Consider the following 19,133-nt stretch of genomic DNA (forward strand, 5'->3'; position numbering starts at 1 on the left):
TACTGTTGAATGTAAAGCATTAATTCCCCAATAAAGAAATAAATTATAAAAAAAAAGAAAGGCAGAAATACAATAGAAAGGGAAAGGCAAGAGGGGAGGAAAAAAACACCTGTAGAGTGCTCCATTACTTCTGAAGATTCCCCTCCTACAGGTAGGGACCTAGAGCTTGTGTCTTCTCCCACAGTAATGTATGCGTTTTACCAGGTACACCAGCAACAGGTCCCTTCAAAGTAGTTGTTGAATGTAAATACTGGTAGGAAAACAATACCTGGTTTCAAATTAATACAATGCAGTTGTCTGTTCAACTGGTACAGTTGAAGTTTCTACTAACTCAATAGTCTGAATACCAAATCCTGACAAATCATTTGACCATTGTGCCAATCAGATTTTTCCTCTGTTGAAGATAGATCAACAGTGACTAGTAAAGAAAATTTCAGTTTGGGGGCTGGGTGGTGGTACACTTGGTTGAAAGCACACGTTACAATATGCAAGGAGCTGGGTTCAAGTCCCTGTTCCCCACCGATGGGGTAAGTTTCACAAGTGGTGAAGCAGATCTGCAGGTGTCTCTCTTCCTCTATATCTCCCCCCCACTTCTCTTGATTTCTGGCTGACTCTATCCAATAAATAAATAAAAACAATAAAACATTAAAAAACAAAATAATTAAAAAATTCAGTTCTCTTGCACAAGAAAAATTTTAGGTATACTTTAGATGAAGAATGTTTCCTGTATGGAAATCAAACTTAAATTTTCTGCCCATCTATATAATTATCCTTTCATATTTCACACAACTTATAAAGAATTTATAACTTTCCTTCTCTAATACATTTTAAACTTTTATAATGCCATTTTGGATGATTTTCACTCCTGATACTAAGAAACACTTTTTAGAAACAATATAACAAAAATTAAAAGATAGAAATACATTCAGTAGAAGCACCATGTGACCGCCTGAAAGGTGGAGCCTAACTTTGAATTGAACTTTAGCTTCTCTTGACAAAATGGAAAAGATTGAGGTTCATCAGGGGCAAACTGTTCAGAGCAGATAGTGGTAAAAATACAGGGCTAAACATTCTGATACGAGAGATTTTTTTTTCTCACTTTCATAACCAAAAGTAGTGCAATTTTCTTATTTTGCCATTCTCTGTCTCTGTATTAACAGCAAGAGTTTGTAAATAAGCATGGCTGCCACAATGTTGTGTAGGGAAAACATTTTATTTTTAAAATAAATCAACTATTGAAAGTAGCCATGAAGATGGCATCTCCCACTTAGTCCTAACTTCCTTGTGTATGCTGTTTATCATTAGTGCCAATGAGATTTCAGAATTCAAAATTAACAACATTGTATCCCTATTAGTATATCAGACATCAAACCAATCTACTGACTTCAAGGGAAAAAAAAAAAAGAAAATCAGTTGCTGCTTATTTACCCTGAGACATCTCTATAATGTATTTGGGACTATTTAAGAACTTAAAGTTAAAAGGATTCTAATCTTTCAAAGCACGCATCAGTATGCTAACTAACCTACTACAATCCAAATAAAATAGTGACAGTGGGCAGTGTGCTTTCTGATACTGTCCAAGTTAGACAGGGTGGCATGACATAGTCAAGAGTAGCCAGGCATTTAGAGTGTAAACATTATTTGGTTCCAAAGATCTTGTAACAAATAGTTACTAGCACAATACACAGCACAGACAACAGAACAATCCTAGATTACAGCATACCTATAAAATCTTTTCAAGCAGTTTTACCTCATATTTTTATTAAATTGTCACTCCATCCTCTTAGGACAAAAATCAAACAGAACTCAAATTTAATTAATACATTTAAAATGAATTTCTCCTCAGTGACAAATTGATATGAAGGAATAAGGTTTTACTGGACTAGGTGAAGTTTTGAAGGTCCATACTCTTATTATATACTCTTATTATATTATTGAAGATATTTTTCACTTTATAGACACATTTTTTTGCCCCACCAAGAATCTATAATTTGAAAGTGAATGACAATGAATTAAATAGCCCTTCACATTACCAGGGAGAAAATGGGTAACAGTGGAGGTCAAAATAATTGGGTTCTTGAAGCCTGGAGGTGGGGGAGGGGGAAGATTCATTCATTCTCACAGGACTTAGTATGCCTGACTGTATGTTGAAGTAATGGGTACGGATCACAGTTCTTTAGTTGCATGTCCCATGAATATATAAAGATGACAATCTTCGTTTATACCCCAAGACCAATTAAATCCATCTCTGGGAGTGGTTCTCTGGGGCAGGGTGGTGGCATAATGGGCTAAGTGCCCATAACACAGAAGTGCAAGGACCCCATGCATAGATCCTGGTTCCGGCTCCCCGCCTGCAGGGTGGGGGGTGGGCTCACTTCATAAGCGGTGAAGCAGGTCTGCAGGTATCTCTCTCTCCCTCTCTATCTTCCCCTCCCTTCTCAATTTCTCTCTGTCCTATCCAATAGAAATGGAAAAATAGCCGCCAGAAGTAGTGGATTTGTAGTGTGACACTGAGCCCCAGCGATAACCCCAGAGGCAAACAAACAAACAAACAACAACAACACAACAAAATACCAGTGGTCTCTAACTATAGTATGAATAAATTTTAATAGACTTCTGGGGTCTATTTCCACACTTTCTGATTCTGTAATCTGAGGTTGGGCTTGCAGATGTACATGTATGCCACGTTTTCTTGTGATGCCATGCTAGTGACTGCAGAGCACATTTTGAGAACCCCTGACCTAGGCCTCTATGTACACATGTGCATGTATGTATGATGAGTGCATCTATGTCTCGAGATGAATTTTAGTTGCAGGACTGCGGGCAAAGAAAATATTAATAAGGATTGTTACAGTTCTAAGATACTGAGATTTTAATATGAGAATTGTTGGGTATCAAACCATTATTATAGAAAGGAGTTTTACTATAGAAAAACATTAATTTCTAGGTCAATTTCCACTGAGACTTTGTTTTTATAAAGCATTTTACAGTATTTTTTTGAAAATTAACATTTTTACAGTATGTATACATTTTCAGTAAAGATTACTTTGTTTTTAGCTTCGCATCATTCAATAAAACCAGTGGGGGATGTGGATAGTAGCCAGCTGTCTTTGAATTGTTTGCAGAGAATCTTGTAAATTTGTGGTCCAGGGGTAATTCTGAAATGGAACAAAACAAATGTCAATTTGATTATTCTATAGTTATCAAGTGTCTTTCATAAGTACTGGTATAACTAGACTAAAGTTTTATGGTCACTGATAATAAAAACTTATTTTTTAGGACTTCTTATTGTAATTTTTCTCATCATTTCCTAGATAGACTGAGGGATAAGGGGCTGGACGGTGGCACACCCGGTTAAGTGCATATAGTACAAAGCACAAAGACCCACACAAGGATCCCAGTTCAAGCCCCTGGTTCCTCACAAGCAGTAAAGCAGGAATCTTTCTCTCTTCTCCCTCTCCCTCTCTCTCCCTCTCTCTCAACCTTCTCTCCCAACTAATCTCTGTCCTACCCAGTAAAATGGGAAAAAAAAAATGGCCACCAGGAGCAGTGGATTTGTAGTGCTGGCACCAAGCCCCAGCCCTCCAAATTTACTGGGCCCCTTTAGCACCCATTCACCCATCAATCCTTCCTTCCCTCCCTCTCTCAATCCCTCTCTTTTTCTGTATTGTTCCTTTTTTTTTTCATTTTTTTTTGGTGGTGCTGTAGAGTGACTTCACCACTCCAAGCCACTTAAAAAAAAGCTGTTTGCTATTATCTTTATTTACTTATTGGACAGACACAGCCAGAAACTGAGAGGAAGGGGAAGATAGCACTGCTTCACCACCTGTGACACTTTCTTCTTGCAGGTGGGGACTGGGGGCTTGGACCTGGGCCCTTGCTCATTGTAACGTGTGATCAGCCAGGTGTGCCACCACCTGGCCATGCTCCAGGACACGTTTTCATTCAGATAGAGAAACAGATATGGAGAGAAATCACAGCACCATAGCTCCTTCTAGTTCCATAGTTCCTCAAGTGTGGTGCCAAGGCTCAAACCTGAGCCACATATGTGGTAAGACTACATGTCTTACCTGGTGAGCTGTTTGGCCCTAACAAAGCTTATTTCTTTTATGATAGACACACAGATTATAATGTGTGCTTTACTAGATATACCACCACCTAGCCCCTACACATGCATGGGAGAGAGGGGAGAGAAACTGGGGTGGGGGGAGGGAAAGAGAGAGAGAGGGAGAGAGAATAGCACCACTCAACTCTGGCTTATGGTGGTGCTGGGAATAGAATTTGGGGCCTCTGGGGCTTCAGGCTTGCACATCTTGTGCTATAACATTGAGCGATCTCTCCGGCTCTCCATAATCTTTTATCTTGGGAATTTCCCCCCTGCCTTTATCCTGTATGATCTCCAACCCATGCTTAGGTCCCAATTACTTATATTACCTTATCTACCTGTATCTCAAGAAAAGTAAATGTCATGGGAAGGCTTTCTCCTGCATGCAAGAATGCTAGTATCGAAGGCCACTGCTACCCAGCACTGGTAACTTTCTAAAAACCTTCCTTCTTACCTGCTATTGCTTCAATACTCGGAATGGCAATGGTGCTGTAAGTACTAACTCTCTTGCAAGACCAGGTATGAATCAAGGAGTCTTCTGTATTTTCCAGTCCTGAAACTGAATCAATAAAGAAAGAGCCCCATTTTTTAGATAATGTGTTCAGAGGTTTTGCCTTTGGATCCTGAAATAAAAACAAACAAAACAGCATGATGAAAACTGTGAAGTAATTTCATTCTGTGTCTCCCCTGCCCCCCACCCTTCTGTAAACCAACATAGGAAAGTTATAGGAATTTCAGTTGTTTACCTCAACCTGTGTGTTACATAAAAAGTACTACTAGGTTTAAAAGTCTTTTTAAGTATCTCCCCTAGCTTTACTTGTGACTCTCTTTTAATCATTTGACATACGGTTTGGAAATGACCCAGTATAGATCTGACCTTCCACGCTCAGGTTAGATAAGTTCCCCTCCACTACACCACACAGAGTTCATCCCTCAAGTACCCATACTATATTTCAGTCTTTATGATTATTATTTTAAAAATATTTTTATTTATTAGGTAGAGATAGAGAGAAATTGAAGGAAAAGGGGGAGGTGAGAGGGAAAGAGACACCTGTAGTCCTGCTTCACCACTTGTGAAGCTTCCCCCCCACAGGTGGATCCCAGGGACTGGAACCTGGGTCCTTGTGCACTGTAACGTGTGAGCTTAACAAGGTGCACCACCGCCTGGCCCCTATATTGCAATTATTGTAAGACTCACATGGGGCAAGGAGGTAGCTCAGGCAGTAGAACACATACTTTACTATGTGCAAGGACCTGGGTTTGAACCCCCAGGTTGAACGTAGGACCAGTGCTTGGGGGAAGTGAGGAGTGATGGAGCAGTGCAGTGCTATCGCTCCTCCTGTCTATTCCTCACCCTCTATCTACAATTAAAAAAAGGGGGGGAGAGGGGAAAGCTGCCAGGAACAGTGGGAATGTGGAGCATCAGCAATACTCCTGTCAGGAAAAACTTAAGAAATTATTACATAATCTACATTTTATCCTTGGCAGGAGCTATCTTATGTATTAACTCATCCCTAAGACAGCTGCTAGGAGACTGGAGGTTCATAACAACTGAAAGCTAAGTAAAAGGCTCATTTAAATATAATTCTGCTTATGTTATATTTTTATTTTACTTATTAATTTATTTTTGCCTCCAGGGTTATTGCTGGGGCTCTGTGCCAGTACTATGAATGCACTGCTCCTGCTGGTCATTTTCTTCCTATTTATTGTATAGGTTAGAGAGACACTGAGAGAGGAGAGGGAGATTAAGAGAGGGAGAGAGAAAGACAACTGAAGACTTGCTTCACCACTTGTGAAGTGACTCCCCTCTGCAGGGGGGAGTCACCCGGGAAGAAGGAAACAGACTTGCCTAATTGTTCTGATTCAATGCAGTAAGGAAATTTATGTGGTCTAAATGAGTCCCACCCAAAAACCCATGTTGAAGACCTAAACACACAAGTTGATGGCACTAGGAGAGGAGATCTTTGGGTAGTGCACAGGGTATGAGTGACAGAATTAATGCCTTTATATGAGAAGTTCCAGGGGCCGGGAGGTGGTTCACCAAATTGTTATAATGAGCTAGGACCAGGTTTAAACCCCTGGGCCCCACCTGAGAAGGGGAAGCTTTGTGAGCAATGAAGCAGTGAGACAAAGGTTTCCCTCTCCTCCATTATCTCTCCTGTTGATTTCTAATAAATAAATGAAAAACTAAAAACAACAACAACAAAGGCACCTGGACCTTTCTATTATACACATACACAAACAGAGAGAAAGAGAGAGAGAGAGAGAGAGAGAGAGAGAAAGAGATGGATGGAGAGAGATAGCATGGCACAGCAGTGGATAAAGCACTGGACTTTCAAGCATGAGTTTCTGAGTTCAATTCCTAGCAGCACATGTACCAGAGTGATATCTGGTTCTTTCTCTCTCCTTTCTCATTAATAACTAAAATAACTAAATAAATAAAGAGATATCTTGGAGCGTAATAATTGGAATTAACAACATGTGGCATTTTTAGATGGTCTTCTTTCACTTAGTTATATACACTGAAAGGTTCTCCATTTCTTCTGGGGGCTTAACAGTTTTTACTTTTTTTACTGTTATTTTAAAAATATTTATTTTTATGAGGCACAGAGATAGGCACCGTCAAGACAGGTCAACAAACTAAGAAACTAGAACACTGCTTTGCTACATGTGGTACTGGGGATCAAACACATGGCCTCTCATATACAAGCTATGTGCAGCTCCTGCTGGCTCATCTCCTTAGTTCCTGATATATATATATATTTTTTTTTTTGACCCAAGTTTTTCCTTCTTTATAGGCTTCTCTATTAGTGTAAATTTAGAGGAATATATATATATATATTTTATGCCAGGGTTTCACCACTGTGAATTAACTTTTCTTCCTCAGATACAAAGAGAGGGAGCAAGGGAGAGGGCCTGGCGGTGGCGCACCCACATAGCACTAAGCAAAGATCCTCACAAGAATTCAGGTTCAGGGGTCGGGTGGTAGCACAGCAGGTTAAGCGCACTTGGCGCAAAGCTCAAGGACCAGCATAAGGATCCCAGTTAGAGCCCCCGGCTCTCCAACTGCAGTGAGGTCCCTTCATAAGTGGTGAAGCAGGTCTGCAGGTGTCTATCTTTCTCTCTGCTTCTCTGTCTCCCGCTCCTCTCTCAATTTCTCTCTGTCCTATCAAAAAAAAAAAAAAAAAGGCAGGTGGTGGCATACCCAATTAAGTGCACATAGCACTATGCACAAGGATACGTGCAAAGACCTGAGTTCGAGCACCCCCTCCCCACCTACTGGGGGGGGGATGCTTTACAGGAGATGAGGCAGGTCTGCAGGCGTCTTTTTTAAAAGTTTTTTTAAAAATATTTATTTATTTTCCTTTTGTTGACCTTTTTTATTGTTGTTGTAGTTATTACTGTTGTTACTGATGTCGTCGCTGTTGTATAGGACAGAGAGAAATGAAGAGAGGAGGGGAAGGCAGAGGGTGGGATTCTTATGCCGGTCCTTGTGCTTTGTGCCACGTGCACTTAACACCCTGCAATACCACCTGACTCTCAGGTGTCTATCTTCCTCACCCCTCTCAATTTCTCTCTGTCCTAGCGAATGAAAAGACAACACAAACAAACAAAACAAACAACAACAAAACACCGCCAGAAGCAGTGGATTCACAGTCAGCACCAAATCCCAGAGACTGTAGAAAAAACAAAAAAAAAAAAAAAAAAAAAAAGAAATAGCCAACCTCCAGGAGCAATGAATTTGTAATGCGGGCACTCAACCACAGCCAAAAAAGGGAGGGGCGGCAGGAGTGGCAAGGGAAAGACACCACTGTTTCCTTCGGTGCGGTGTGGGCTGGCTTGAATCTCGGCAGTATGCATGACGCATGACAAAGTGGAAGCACAACGCAGGTGAAGTGACATTTTCTTCCCATTAAGTTTTTACTAAGCACAAACTGAGTGGTTCAGGAACTACCAATTTAGCTAAGTTAGCTCCAGGGAGAGAGTGCCCAGGGTTTTCAAGTCCAAGCAAGAGGCACAGAGCAAGGCTACAGTGATTCCGTATCTGGCTGGAAAGCATTCATGCTTCCATACACCGGAGGAAAGCAGAGGGCAGGGTAGTCAGATTTTCACCGGTCACTCAAGCACTGCTAAAACAAAACACATCAGTAAGATCCACGGCAGAGCTGAGATGAAGAGAGGAACATGCAGACCTCGGGAAGTGCCAACAGATCCTATCATTTTTGGCACAAAACCAGCACTTTCCACCATATGTCAAACGTAAAGGATTTTCTTTAAGGCAAAGAGCGGAACGGAACCGTTACCTCATATTTGCCCCTTTTCTCTACTGGCTCTGATTCCTCAGGCTTCCAGTCTCTGTCCCCTCTGAGCTCTTCCAGGATGAGGACAGTCTCCCAGTTACGATAATGACGAGCTGGGAAAATATCTGAATGCATGCTATCACCAAAGTAAACAACCTGAAAGGCAGAGGGCAGATTCTAGTTGAGGCATGAGAATTGTGAACGAGAGTAGTGCATTTTCATGGGAGGCAGAAGAAAAATTTTCAGCAGTTATCAGAGTGCGATAAATGGAAGCTATACAAATTATCTCAAATATCCTAGAATAATTTGGCCAGTGATCAAATTGAAACTGTCCCATTTGATTTTGCAGGGCACTGGGTTTGGTTTACGTGATTCTATAACAGCGTTCAAAGTAGGATAAAGGGCAGGCATTAAGAGAGTTGTTTGTCTCAGGTTCAAGCCTCTGGTCCCCTGCTTGGGGGGAAGCAGGGCTGCAGGTGTCTCTCTGTTTCTCTCCTTCTCTATCTCCCCTTCCACTCTCAACTTTTCTTTGTCTCTATCCAATAATAAATAAATAAATAAAAGTTTTTGTTTGTTTAAGATAGAGACAAAGAGGCAGACAGAGTCAGAGGTCATAGCACAGAAACTCCCTCCAACATGGTGGGGTCGGGCTGGAGTCTGGGTCATGTACATGGCAAAATGGGACACTATCCTAGTAAACTTCTTCACCAGCCTGGGATTAAGCGATTTTAGTGGATTTTCAGGAAGTCTGAGAAAGTCCGTACGTTTATAGCTCCTAGACTAGACTTGGAGAACTATTACAGATGATTCCTTGCAATAGTCTAGTTACTAGGGGGTTTCATCACAACTCCTTTTCCTAAGTATTTCTGTTTCCCACCCGACTAACGACCTCAGTCATTATCTCAGAGTTGGGTTAGGTAAGTGACCCCTGGGAAGCCCGTCTGCCCCTTGAACCCCATCAATTTATAAATGAGAAAACTAGGATCTCCAAGTTCACTAGCCCCTTCAAAAGTCCCCCAAAGGTTTTGATGATGTGGGAGCCACTGGAGTCCTTCTCCATTGAACTCTTCTGCTAACTGGACAGATAGACAGACAACAGATGTAAAACATATATGATCAGATATTATAGTATACAGATGACACTATAGATATATGTGGCATATAGTATACAGATGACACTATAGATATATGTGGCATTATAGCCATGCATGCACAGCTTATATAATAATAGCTTTATTGTATTTGATACAATATATACCAAATTTGGTATAATATATACCTGGAATATATTTTTTAGAATGTATAGTTTCACTGTTAAAAAAAATATTACCAGTGCTGGCAAGATAGTTCACTTGAATAATGCACATGCTTTGTCATGCACATAACTCAGGGTTGAGCCTCCCCCACACCACACTGAAGGAAGCTTCAGTAGTGGCGCTGTCTTTCTGTTTCTTCCTGTCTGAAAAAGTCAGGTAAAAACCTCTGTGATGACAAAACAAACAAACAAACAAAGAAGAACAAAAGCAAAGACCAAAGTCAATGTCAACCATGTGATCAGAACATTAAGACTAACTGCGTCTTTAGGTTAGTCTGCAGGGTAGTGTCAATTATTGTGTTTTACTTAAAAAATACTCTTGTGGTGGACTTTTATTAGGTTATCATTTCTCGTCCCTAAACCTGTGGCCCCCTGTTGTATTTTTGATCTCTCTATTATAGATATAAACTCTGTCAATATCAACAAAGGGAAGGCTTGTCTAATTAGAAGTGGGAAGAGAAGCAATTGATAGATACATGGAAGCGGAGGATCTCACCACCGCAGATAATAAAGATAGATGCTTGTAAACATAGGGATTTAGTTTCTAATGGTTTAGGCAACAGACATTAAACATTCTGCCTCAGTTAGAAAATACCTTGGGTTCGGGAGTGGGTGGTAGTGCAGAAGGTTAAGTGCACGTGGCGCAAAGCGCAAGGACCGGCTTAAGGATCCGGTTCGAGCCCCCGGCTCTGATGAAGCAGGTCTGCAGGTGCCTTTCTCTCCCCCTCTCTGTCTTCCCCTCCTCTCTCCATTTCTCTCTGTCCTATCCAACAACAATGATATCAATACCATAACATATTGTCTTAATGATAAGACAATAAGGGCAACAAATGGGAATAAATAAATAAATAAATATAAAAAAAATACCTTGGGTTCAGGTTTGCCGGTCATTTTCTTCAGAAGCTCATAAAGGTGGACAGCATTCCCTTGGGAATACCAGCCAGGTTTATCCAGAGATGGCAGTGCCTCCTGCTCCTCATCGTTCTCTGAAAAACACAGTTTGACAACCACAGACTCGAAGATTCTTAAACAGAGTTACTTCTCTTCATCTCCAGTAACGCCTTCTTGCGCCAATCAGTCTCTCAAGATACTATCTTGTCTGGTCTTCTTCTTTCTGAATTTCTTCATACTCCATGCAACCCAGCGGTCAGAGGTTTTTTTTTTTCTTTCCTGTCACGCTTCTACTTCAACTGAACATCTTCCAGATTTTTATGCAATAAAATTCAAACTTCTTCTCACAGCTACTGAGGCTACCTGCCTCCCTAATTTTACTTCCTCTGCCTTTTGATTGTGGGCTATCCCTGGGAGTCTCAAAGACCACTCCTACACTGTCCTGTGCACTTGTTTGTCCCCATCTAAGAACTTTCCTTTTATCCTTTTCTGCCTGGAAAATCAACTTACCTGCTACTTCAGACTGACCTTCCCTGGCCAGCTTTTCAGAAATAGTCCCCTCAGGTAGTGACTTCTGGCATAATATGTAACATGATCTGTAATCACCCCATGATTTGTTTTTGCCTATTTTTTTTAATGCATCTGTCTTGATCACTGAGGAGCCATGGCGCTTGAATCTAATCTGAATGTCACTTTTTAGGAGCTTCTCACTGAGCCTGGAGCTACATTCAGATGCTTCACATTAAGTCGGGCTTTTAAACAGCACAACGAAACAGGTGCTCAAAGTTTAGAATACATATCAACCTATTTTTTTTTTTAACACATGGTACTGGATGTGTCTAGTTCATATGAACAGTATTTTGATGGCTTTAAGATTTAACCAAGCTTTGGGTGGAAATAGCATAGCTGGCAGTGTGCAAGACTTGCATGTCCTGAGACACCTCGTTTGACATGTGGTATGGCATGTACTCGAGTGTTATTCTGGCTTTTCTCTTTCTCATGTGAAACGTGTTCCTAGCTCAGATAAAGTAAAATTTATAAAATGCCACTTTTTCAGTTACATTAGCTATATCTCAAGTGTTCAAGTGCTGATGAACACATTTTAAATAGAAGAAAGAAACAAAATGTAATTTACCAAGTGTCCGAAAAGGTCTTTGATTTGGTAAATGGGAGAAGAAACCAGGTTTCAATGCATTTGTAATCACAATGTCAAAGATATCTGGAAAATCATTCCTAAAAGGCAACAACATTTTTCATAAATTTATTTTAAGGTATTAGAAAAAAAATCAGTAAAAACAGAACCTAATCTTATCTGACCACAGAAACATTTATCTTTTGATTACCTCTTGCATGCTTCCTATATAGTTTAAGGTGAATCTTACACCGGAGATAGAAGGGAGGTGAACATCAGTCTTCCTAACAATATAAAGATATTGAAATATAAAGACTAAAAAATATCACATCGACTCACTAACAGTATTAAGATGTCTCCCTCCATACTTGGAATGGCTGTAGTGAGTGGATTCAACAGTTTCTAACAGAAATATTCATGAGCTATGCATTAAAATTTGGGGTTTGAAATTTGTCCACATTTATTAATTTGAAGAATTATTAATAATTTTGTGGGGTCAGAATACATTTCATTGGTGGAGAAGATGCTTTATATTCTTAAGGCCTTGGATTTGATTCTCAACACCAAACAAAAAAACAAACAAACAAACAAAAACCAATGTTACATGGAGCCTATAGGAAGCTGGTATTATCCAGTCAGACGAAATCTTCCAGATAGTGTTTGAAATATGAATATTTCACTTTGAAAATCAGTGCAGTCATATAATGTAATTTTCAGATAACAGTATTATTTTTCAGCCTATATTAAGTATTGTTCTAAGGATTATTGAGGATGGGAAAAGGAAAGTGGTCCTTCGTCCTTACTTATTTAGTAGTATTCCTGAGAAGCTTTACAAATCAAAACCATATTTACCAATGCTAATAAAAAGAAACGAGGCGCCCTTCATGTTTACTATGAAGCACGATGCCACTATCTAAACAGCAAATGAGGCACTTTTCAAGGCATCCCGAATACAGGCAACCTTCATTCACTGCAAAGATCTCAAGCATTGGAAGCGACTGGGTGGAGGCTCACTTGGTTGAGTGCACATGTTAACAGTTGCCAAGGACCCAGGTTCAAGCCTCTGGTCCCCTTCTCCAGGGGGAAAGCTTCACCAATGGAGAAGCAGGGCAGCAGGTGTATCTCTGTCTCTCTTCCTCTCTGTCTCCCCCTTCCCTCTCGATTTCTGGCTGTGTCTATCCAATAAATAGAGATAACTAAAACAATTAAGTTAAATAAAAAAAACTCAAGTATATGCATTATTTAGAAAAAAAAAATAACTCAGAATGTATATAAGACCACAGAACAATCTACCTACAAATGCTGGAAATCTGGAGGATAAAGAAAAAATCCGATGGAAGTCAGTGTAAAGGAAAGTTGTTTCACATTCAAAATTGAATATTCACTGAATCTGAGCAAATGTCAGGGAGTTTTAATAGTCCATGTTAGAATTTTCCTCTGGTGTTGCTGGGGGGAATGACAGTATTAGCGCTTGTGGAAACTCACAAACCATTTTGCGGAGTACTTTATCTCAACTAGGCAATTTAAGTATTTCTACAAACAGAGGAAGTATTGTTGCCCCATTTTTAACATAAAATCGAGGGGAAGAGTCTATAGAAGCTGCTCTAACTGGAAGCTTCAATTCAGGGCTTGAATCTCTGTCTATTTTGCCTTAAAGCTTATGCCAATTCGATTTTCATTCCATTCCTGTACTCAACGGTGACGTACAGGACTCCCTACTGACATGAAGACTAAAGGGTTGTACTCAGGGCAGGGAAGAGAGAGGTAAACTGCAGCTTGGTGCACTGAGCAATTATCCAAGGCGAAGAAACAAATTCTGTGCAAAGTCATTTGAAGATGTGTGGTATATCTACCTGTCAGAAAATATTTTTTTAAAAAAATGGACTATGAACATAACTCAGTCAAATGTACATGGGGTGTGCTGTTGTCAGTAGATGCTGAGGGATGTTACAAGGGACAACCATTTGCCACTCAGAATGTAATATGGTCATCACAGCTCTAAGTATTTTATGAGACAATGAAAAATGAATGAGCATCGCTTACCCAAGAATATATCCACAGAGAAGTCTGCAGTAGTCACTGTGAGAACTAGTAATTAACAAAAGAACTTTTCCGGCCTTCTTTAGCTGCTGAAGCCACTTTTTTACCGATTCAGGACAGCGATTTAAATATTTGCCTGGATCTCTCTTTATTTCTGGAAAATATATGCCACAGTTTTCTGGAAAAAAAAATTAAGTGATTTTTTTATTTGTGTCTTTTTTTGACTCTGTATTCTCATACAACTTCATCTCCTTCAAAACTACAGACAAGAGAGTAAAAACATTTTTTTTTCTAGCAATAAAGCCATTAATCATTGCTTTTTAAGATTATTACCTATTTGTTAAAACCATGACTGGAATTGTTGACTAATGATATTTGTGAGAGTATTTTACCCAGAAAAAAAAAAAAGCTTCTGTGGCATTAGGAACTTTGTGGGATGGATGACAAAAGAACCATAGTATGTAACACATTAACTAATTATATACTTAAGCTACTCTATTCAGAAACCATTTTTGAAAGGTTATTATTTTTTTTCTCAGTTGTACGTGTTTGGTGCCATCTAGTGGTGAAAATGTAAACCACTGTTAAAAAGCTACTGTTAATAGGGCCAGCACATATCTCAGCAGTTAGAGCACACCTCTGATCCGAGTCAATCCCTGGCACTACACGGGAATATTATTCAAAGCACCAAAGAAATTCATCTGATTGTGGAGAGCAGCTTTGGTGTTTTTCCCTTTCGAGATTTGACTTTCCCTCGAAGTTTACACAGTAAGTGGTCCGGGAGGTGGCACAGTGGATAAAGCATTGGATTCTTAGGCGTGAGGTCCTGAGTTCAATCCCAGGCAGCACATGTGCCAGAGTGATGTCTGGTTCTTCTTCTCTCTTTTCCTGTCTTTCCCATGAATAAGTAAAAATATAACATTAAAAAAAAAGTATACAGATTAAAAGCTCATTTGAATGAATGAGACCCCTGGTTCATTCCCTGAACCTGCATAAAACAAAAAATTCTGTTCCACTTCCAAACAAAAACATTTTAAAGAATACATCTTTTCACATAACTTTAATATTTATGCTTAGATTAATTTTATTAGTATTCTCTAATGAGCAGAATTCCCAAACACAACAATTTAAAAGGAAGTATTCTCTGAGGTAGGTGACAATGGAAATGTTCTGATTCTGTTCACACATCAGACTAAAATGAACAAGCTCAAAAGACAAGTTCTATAGAAATAGAATGTCCAATGAATGATAGATAAATATTTATTTTTATACAAAAAGTATAAAACCAAAGTTGTATTTAGTGTAGTGTAACATAGTTTTTTAAAAAAATTTCATTATCTTTCAAAGATAGTCCTTTTGTTAGGCAAGGAACAGTACCCATGAATGAATATCTGAATATCTGGAAGGCCAGACACTGAAACATGCATGTTTATTTGCACTCCAAGTAATGAGTAGTAACATATGGCCTAATTGTAAGTGACAAAACCCACATTATTCATGTCCTATAAAAATCATCCTGGGGGCCGGGTGGTGGTGCACCTAGCTGAGGGACATGTCACAATGCACAAGGACCCAGATTCGAGTCCCAGGTCTCCACCTGCAGGAGTGGTGAAACAGGTCTGCAGGTGTCTGTCTTTCTCTCCCCCTCTTTGTCTTCCCCTCCTCTCTCCATTTCTCTCTGTCCTATCCAACAACGACGACATCAATAACAACAATAATAACTACAACAACAATGAAAAACAACAAGGGCAACAAAAGGGAAAATAAATAAAAAATATTTTAAAAAATCATCCTATGGAATGCACTTTTGCACTTCTCTGTCCCTACTGAAATAAATAATGCCTACTTAATGATATTTAGTAACACTAACTCGGACAAGGTAAAGGAATCTGTAGATGATGAAAAGATAAAAACAGTTCTGGTCATTTTTAACTCACAAAGGAAGTCTGTGTCTTTACTTATTAACCTCTGAAGGAATTTAGTTTCCCTGCCACTGCAAGTCGGTCATTCTCCTGGCCTCTCTAGCTCTCAGAAATACTTTGATGCTGGTATTTTCTGTGTAAATGGAATTGGAAAAAAAAAAAAAAAAGAGCAGGGTTTAAAGAATAAAAGCTAGGGGTCAGGCGGTAGTGCAGCGGGTTAAGCACACGTGGCGCAAAGCACAAGGACCGGAGTAAGGATCTGGCTTTTGAGGCCCGGCTCCCCACCTGCGGGGGAGTCGCTTCACAGGTGGTGAAGCAGGTCTGCAGGTGTCTTTCTCTCCACCTCTCAGTCTTCCCCATCTCTCTCGATTTTTCTCTGTCCTATCAACAGCGAATGACATCATCAACAACAGTAATAACCACAACAAGGGCAACAAAAAAAGGGTGGGGGAGGCCTCCAGAAGCAGTGGATTCATGGTGCAGGCACTGAGCCCCAGCAATAACTCTGGAGGTAAACAAAAAAAAGAGTAAAAGCTAACTTTCCTATGTTAAAATTTTGACGAGTCATGGAAATAATAGCAAACTGCCTGGGAATCACATAAAAATGCCAGGCAGGATACCCAAACAGGATACAGGGACCTCTTGTGGTTAAAAAAAATAAGTACAACTTGGATATTACAAATACTTTTATAGTTTAACAGACAATTGTGCCACATCGCTATTTCTATCATCACGGAATAAGTCAGCACTTCTCTTGTGAAGTGTATCCTACTGTTGCGTGATTTGTGGCTAGACTTTTCAAAGCTGTTATCCGAGGGCATTAGAGATGCCGGGATGCCAACACTTCTATCATCAGTCACCATTTAAAGTCTGTTGTTTCCATTGCAGAACATAATTTAGAAACAGAAACTTCTATAAGTTATATGCATATACTAGTAAGAAGCTAACCTCTTTAAGTCTACTTGCTGTGATATGATAACATTAAATTTCTGCAATTAAAAAAATTTATTATCTTTATTTATTGGATAGAGACAGCCAGAAATTGAAAGGAGGAGGGGAGATAGAGAGACACCTGCAGCACTGCTTCACCACTTGCAAAGCTTTCCCTCGGCAAGTGGGGACTGGGGGCTCGAACCCAGGCCCTTGTGCACTGTAATATGTATGCTCAACCTGGTGCACCACCACCCATCCCCAACTTTCTGAAATTTACATTGCATATGATGTTATGTGTACAGATATGCATATAGTTTCATTTCTGACTAAGAGATATGGAAAGGTATTTTGAAGGAAACAACAGAAACAACAGGTGATGCTGCTTTGAAAATGTAATTTGTTTTCATTTATTTATAGATAGATAAAGATAAAACTGAAATACACTAAAAACAGATTCCCTGTTTATGGTCCCTATATGGTTTCTTTCTACTTAACACATTTGTAAATAAATAAATCCAGAATATCCAGAGTAGCTAAAGGAGCTTTTACTTGATAAATATAAATTTTGGAAAAAGATACTAAGTCAGAACTGGAAAAGGAAATATATCTATGATGTATTGAACATAACAAAATTAACGTTTTAACGAAACTTGACTTCTATCTTCAGTATTTGGCTTCCATACTTATACTATCCAGAAAAGGCTATTTAGTTGGTCTAGACTACTGTAATAGCATTGGGATTTTTTTTTTTCTTTTCTTTCTTTCTTTTTTTATAAGAGCACTGGCTCAGCTTTGGCTTATGGTGGTGCGGGGGACTGAACCTGGGACCTCTGAGCCTCAGGTATGGAAGTCTGTTTGCTCGACCATTATGTTATCTCCCCTGCCGCATTGGGATTTTTTTTTTTTAATGTGCAGCTAGTATGAAGAATTACTTCTCTAGGCTAAAAGAACTAAGGCTCTTGTTATTACTTTCTGTATATGTTATTACTTTCTGTATATGTCCCCGTTGTATAAGACAGGGACTTCTTAATTTTACATTATCTTTATTACCTAATAAATAGCTTATGCATATTAACTGCTGCTGATTATCTTATATGTCACTGTAATTAAGTTCTCCAGATAAGTGAGCCCCCAGCTCCCCACCTTCGGGGGGGGGGAGTCACCTCACAAGTGGTGAAGCAAGTCTGCAGGTAGGTGTCTTTCTCTCCCCCCCCCTCGACTTCTTTCTGTCCTATCCAACAACAATGATAGCAATAACAACAGCAACAACAACAATAACAATAATAACGATAACAAGGCTTGAACAAAAGGGAAAAAATAGTCTCCAGGAGCAGTGGATTTGTAGTGTAGGCACCAAACCCCAGCAATAACCCTGGAGGCAAAAAAGAATTTTTTCTTTTTGTTTTAAATCTTTATTTCTTTATTGGATAGAGAGCCAGAAATTAAGAGGGAAGGGGGTGATAGGAAGAGAGACTGAGAGACACCTGCAGCCCTGCTTCACCACTCAAAACCCTTTCCCCCTGCAGGTGAGGACCAGGGTTCCAGCATGGCTCCTTGCACTTTGTAACATGCACTCAACCATGTGTATCACCACCTGGCCCCTTTCATCTGCTTTTTGTTCAGCATCAAGTTAAATTTCTCTAGAGGAAAAGACTATGTGTTATTAGGAATTCTGTCTAATTATAATGACAGTACCTAGAACTGGAAGCAATCTCAGACATAATTTACTTCAATTCTGTTATGTTAAAAAAAACCGAGGATGGAATACAGGACTAAAATTCATTATTTACACATTCAAATCTATATGTTAGCTGGTGGTCATTATCTGTTAAAGAAATGTATTCAGAAGAAGCAGGAGTTGGATACTTTGAGTGATATACTTGTTTTTAAAAAATTTTTATTATATTTACTTATTGGATAGAGACAGCCAGAAATCAAGAGGGAAGGGGGGAGAGAGAGAGACAGAGACAGACAGACAACTGCAGCCCTGCTTCACCACTTGCAAAGCTTTGCCCCTGCAGGTGGGGACCAGGGGCTTGAACACAGGTCCTTGCACACTGTAATGTGTGCTCAACCAGGCGTTCCACCACCCGGCCTTGAGTGATATATTTGTTTAGCTCTGTAACTGTTGTATAACATCCATTTCCTCAGAGGTTCTTCGTAGTATTTAAGATAATGTCATCTATTTTATAACCTGGAAACTGAGGTCTGGGAGTGAAGTTAAAAAAAAATAAACAGATGTTTTACACTAAGGGACAAATATATCCCTTCCTGGAACTGAAAGTCTTTCCTTGAGTGCTAAGGAGTGGGGGTTGTTACAAGATCATTTTTTTTTCTGTGGAGCGAGCTTCTCTTAACACCTTCCACAAGCCTTTTGGACACTAATAACAACATTCACCACACTGTAATAAGAAAACATGTGTAAATAGCATGTTTATGCATTTTTCTTTGCCTGGACACAGTAAGATCTCTTACTAAAGAACTGTGTTTAAAT

At 39.5% G+C, this 19,133-nt stretch overlaps 1 protein-coding gene across 2 annotated transcripts in view; it reads right to left on the reverse strand.

The window, feature by feature from the left end:
- Positions 1-1,194: 1,194 nt before the first annotated feature.
- The window catches only part of NT5DC1 (5'-nucleotidase domain containing 1), a 108,471-nt gene continuing 90,532 nt past the window's right edge, over positions 1,195-19,133 (reverse strand). For both annotated transcript variants that reach the window (XM_060190589.1, XM_060190590.1), the window contains exons 7-12: positions 13,788-13,962; positions 11,748-11,845; positions 10,589-10,707; positions 8,410-8,562; positions 4,560-4,728; positions 1,195-3,158 (exon numbers count right to left, since the gene is read on the reverse strand). In XM_060190589.1, the coding sequence (XP_060046572.1) occupies positions 3,043-3,158; positions 4,560-4,728; positions 8,410-8,562; positions 10,589-10,707; positions 11,748-11,845; positions 13,788-13,962 (830 nt within the window). In that variant the 3' untranslated portion in view covers positions 1,195-3,042. The remainder of the gene's footprint in view (positions 3,159-4,559; positions 4,729-8,409; positions 8,563-10,588; positions 10,708-11,747; positions 11,846-13,787; positions 13,963-19,133) is intronic.

Source organism: Erinaceus europaeus, chromosome 4 (genome assembly GCF_950295315.1).
Source record: "Erinaceus europaeus chromosome 4, mEriEur2.1, whole genome shotgun sequence".
Classification (NCBI taxonomy): domain Eukaryota; kingdom Metazoa; phylum Chordata; class Mammalia; order Eulipotyphla; family Erinaceidae; genus Erinaceus; species Erinaceus europaeus.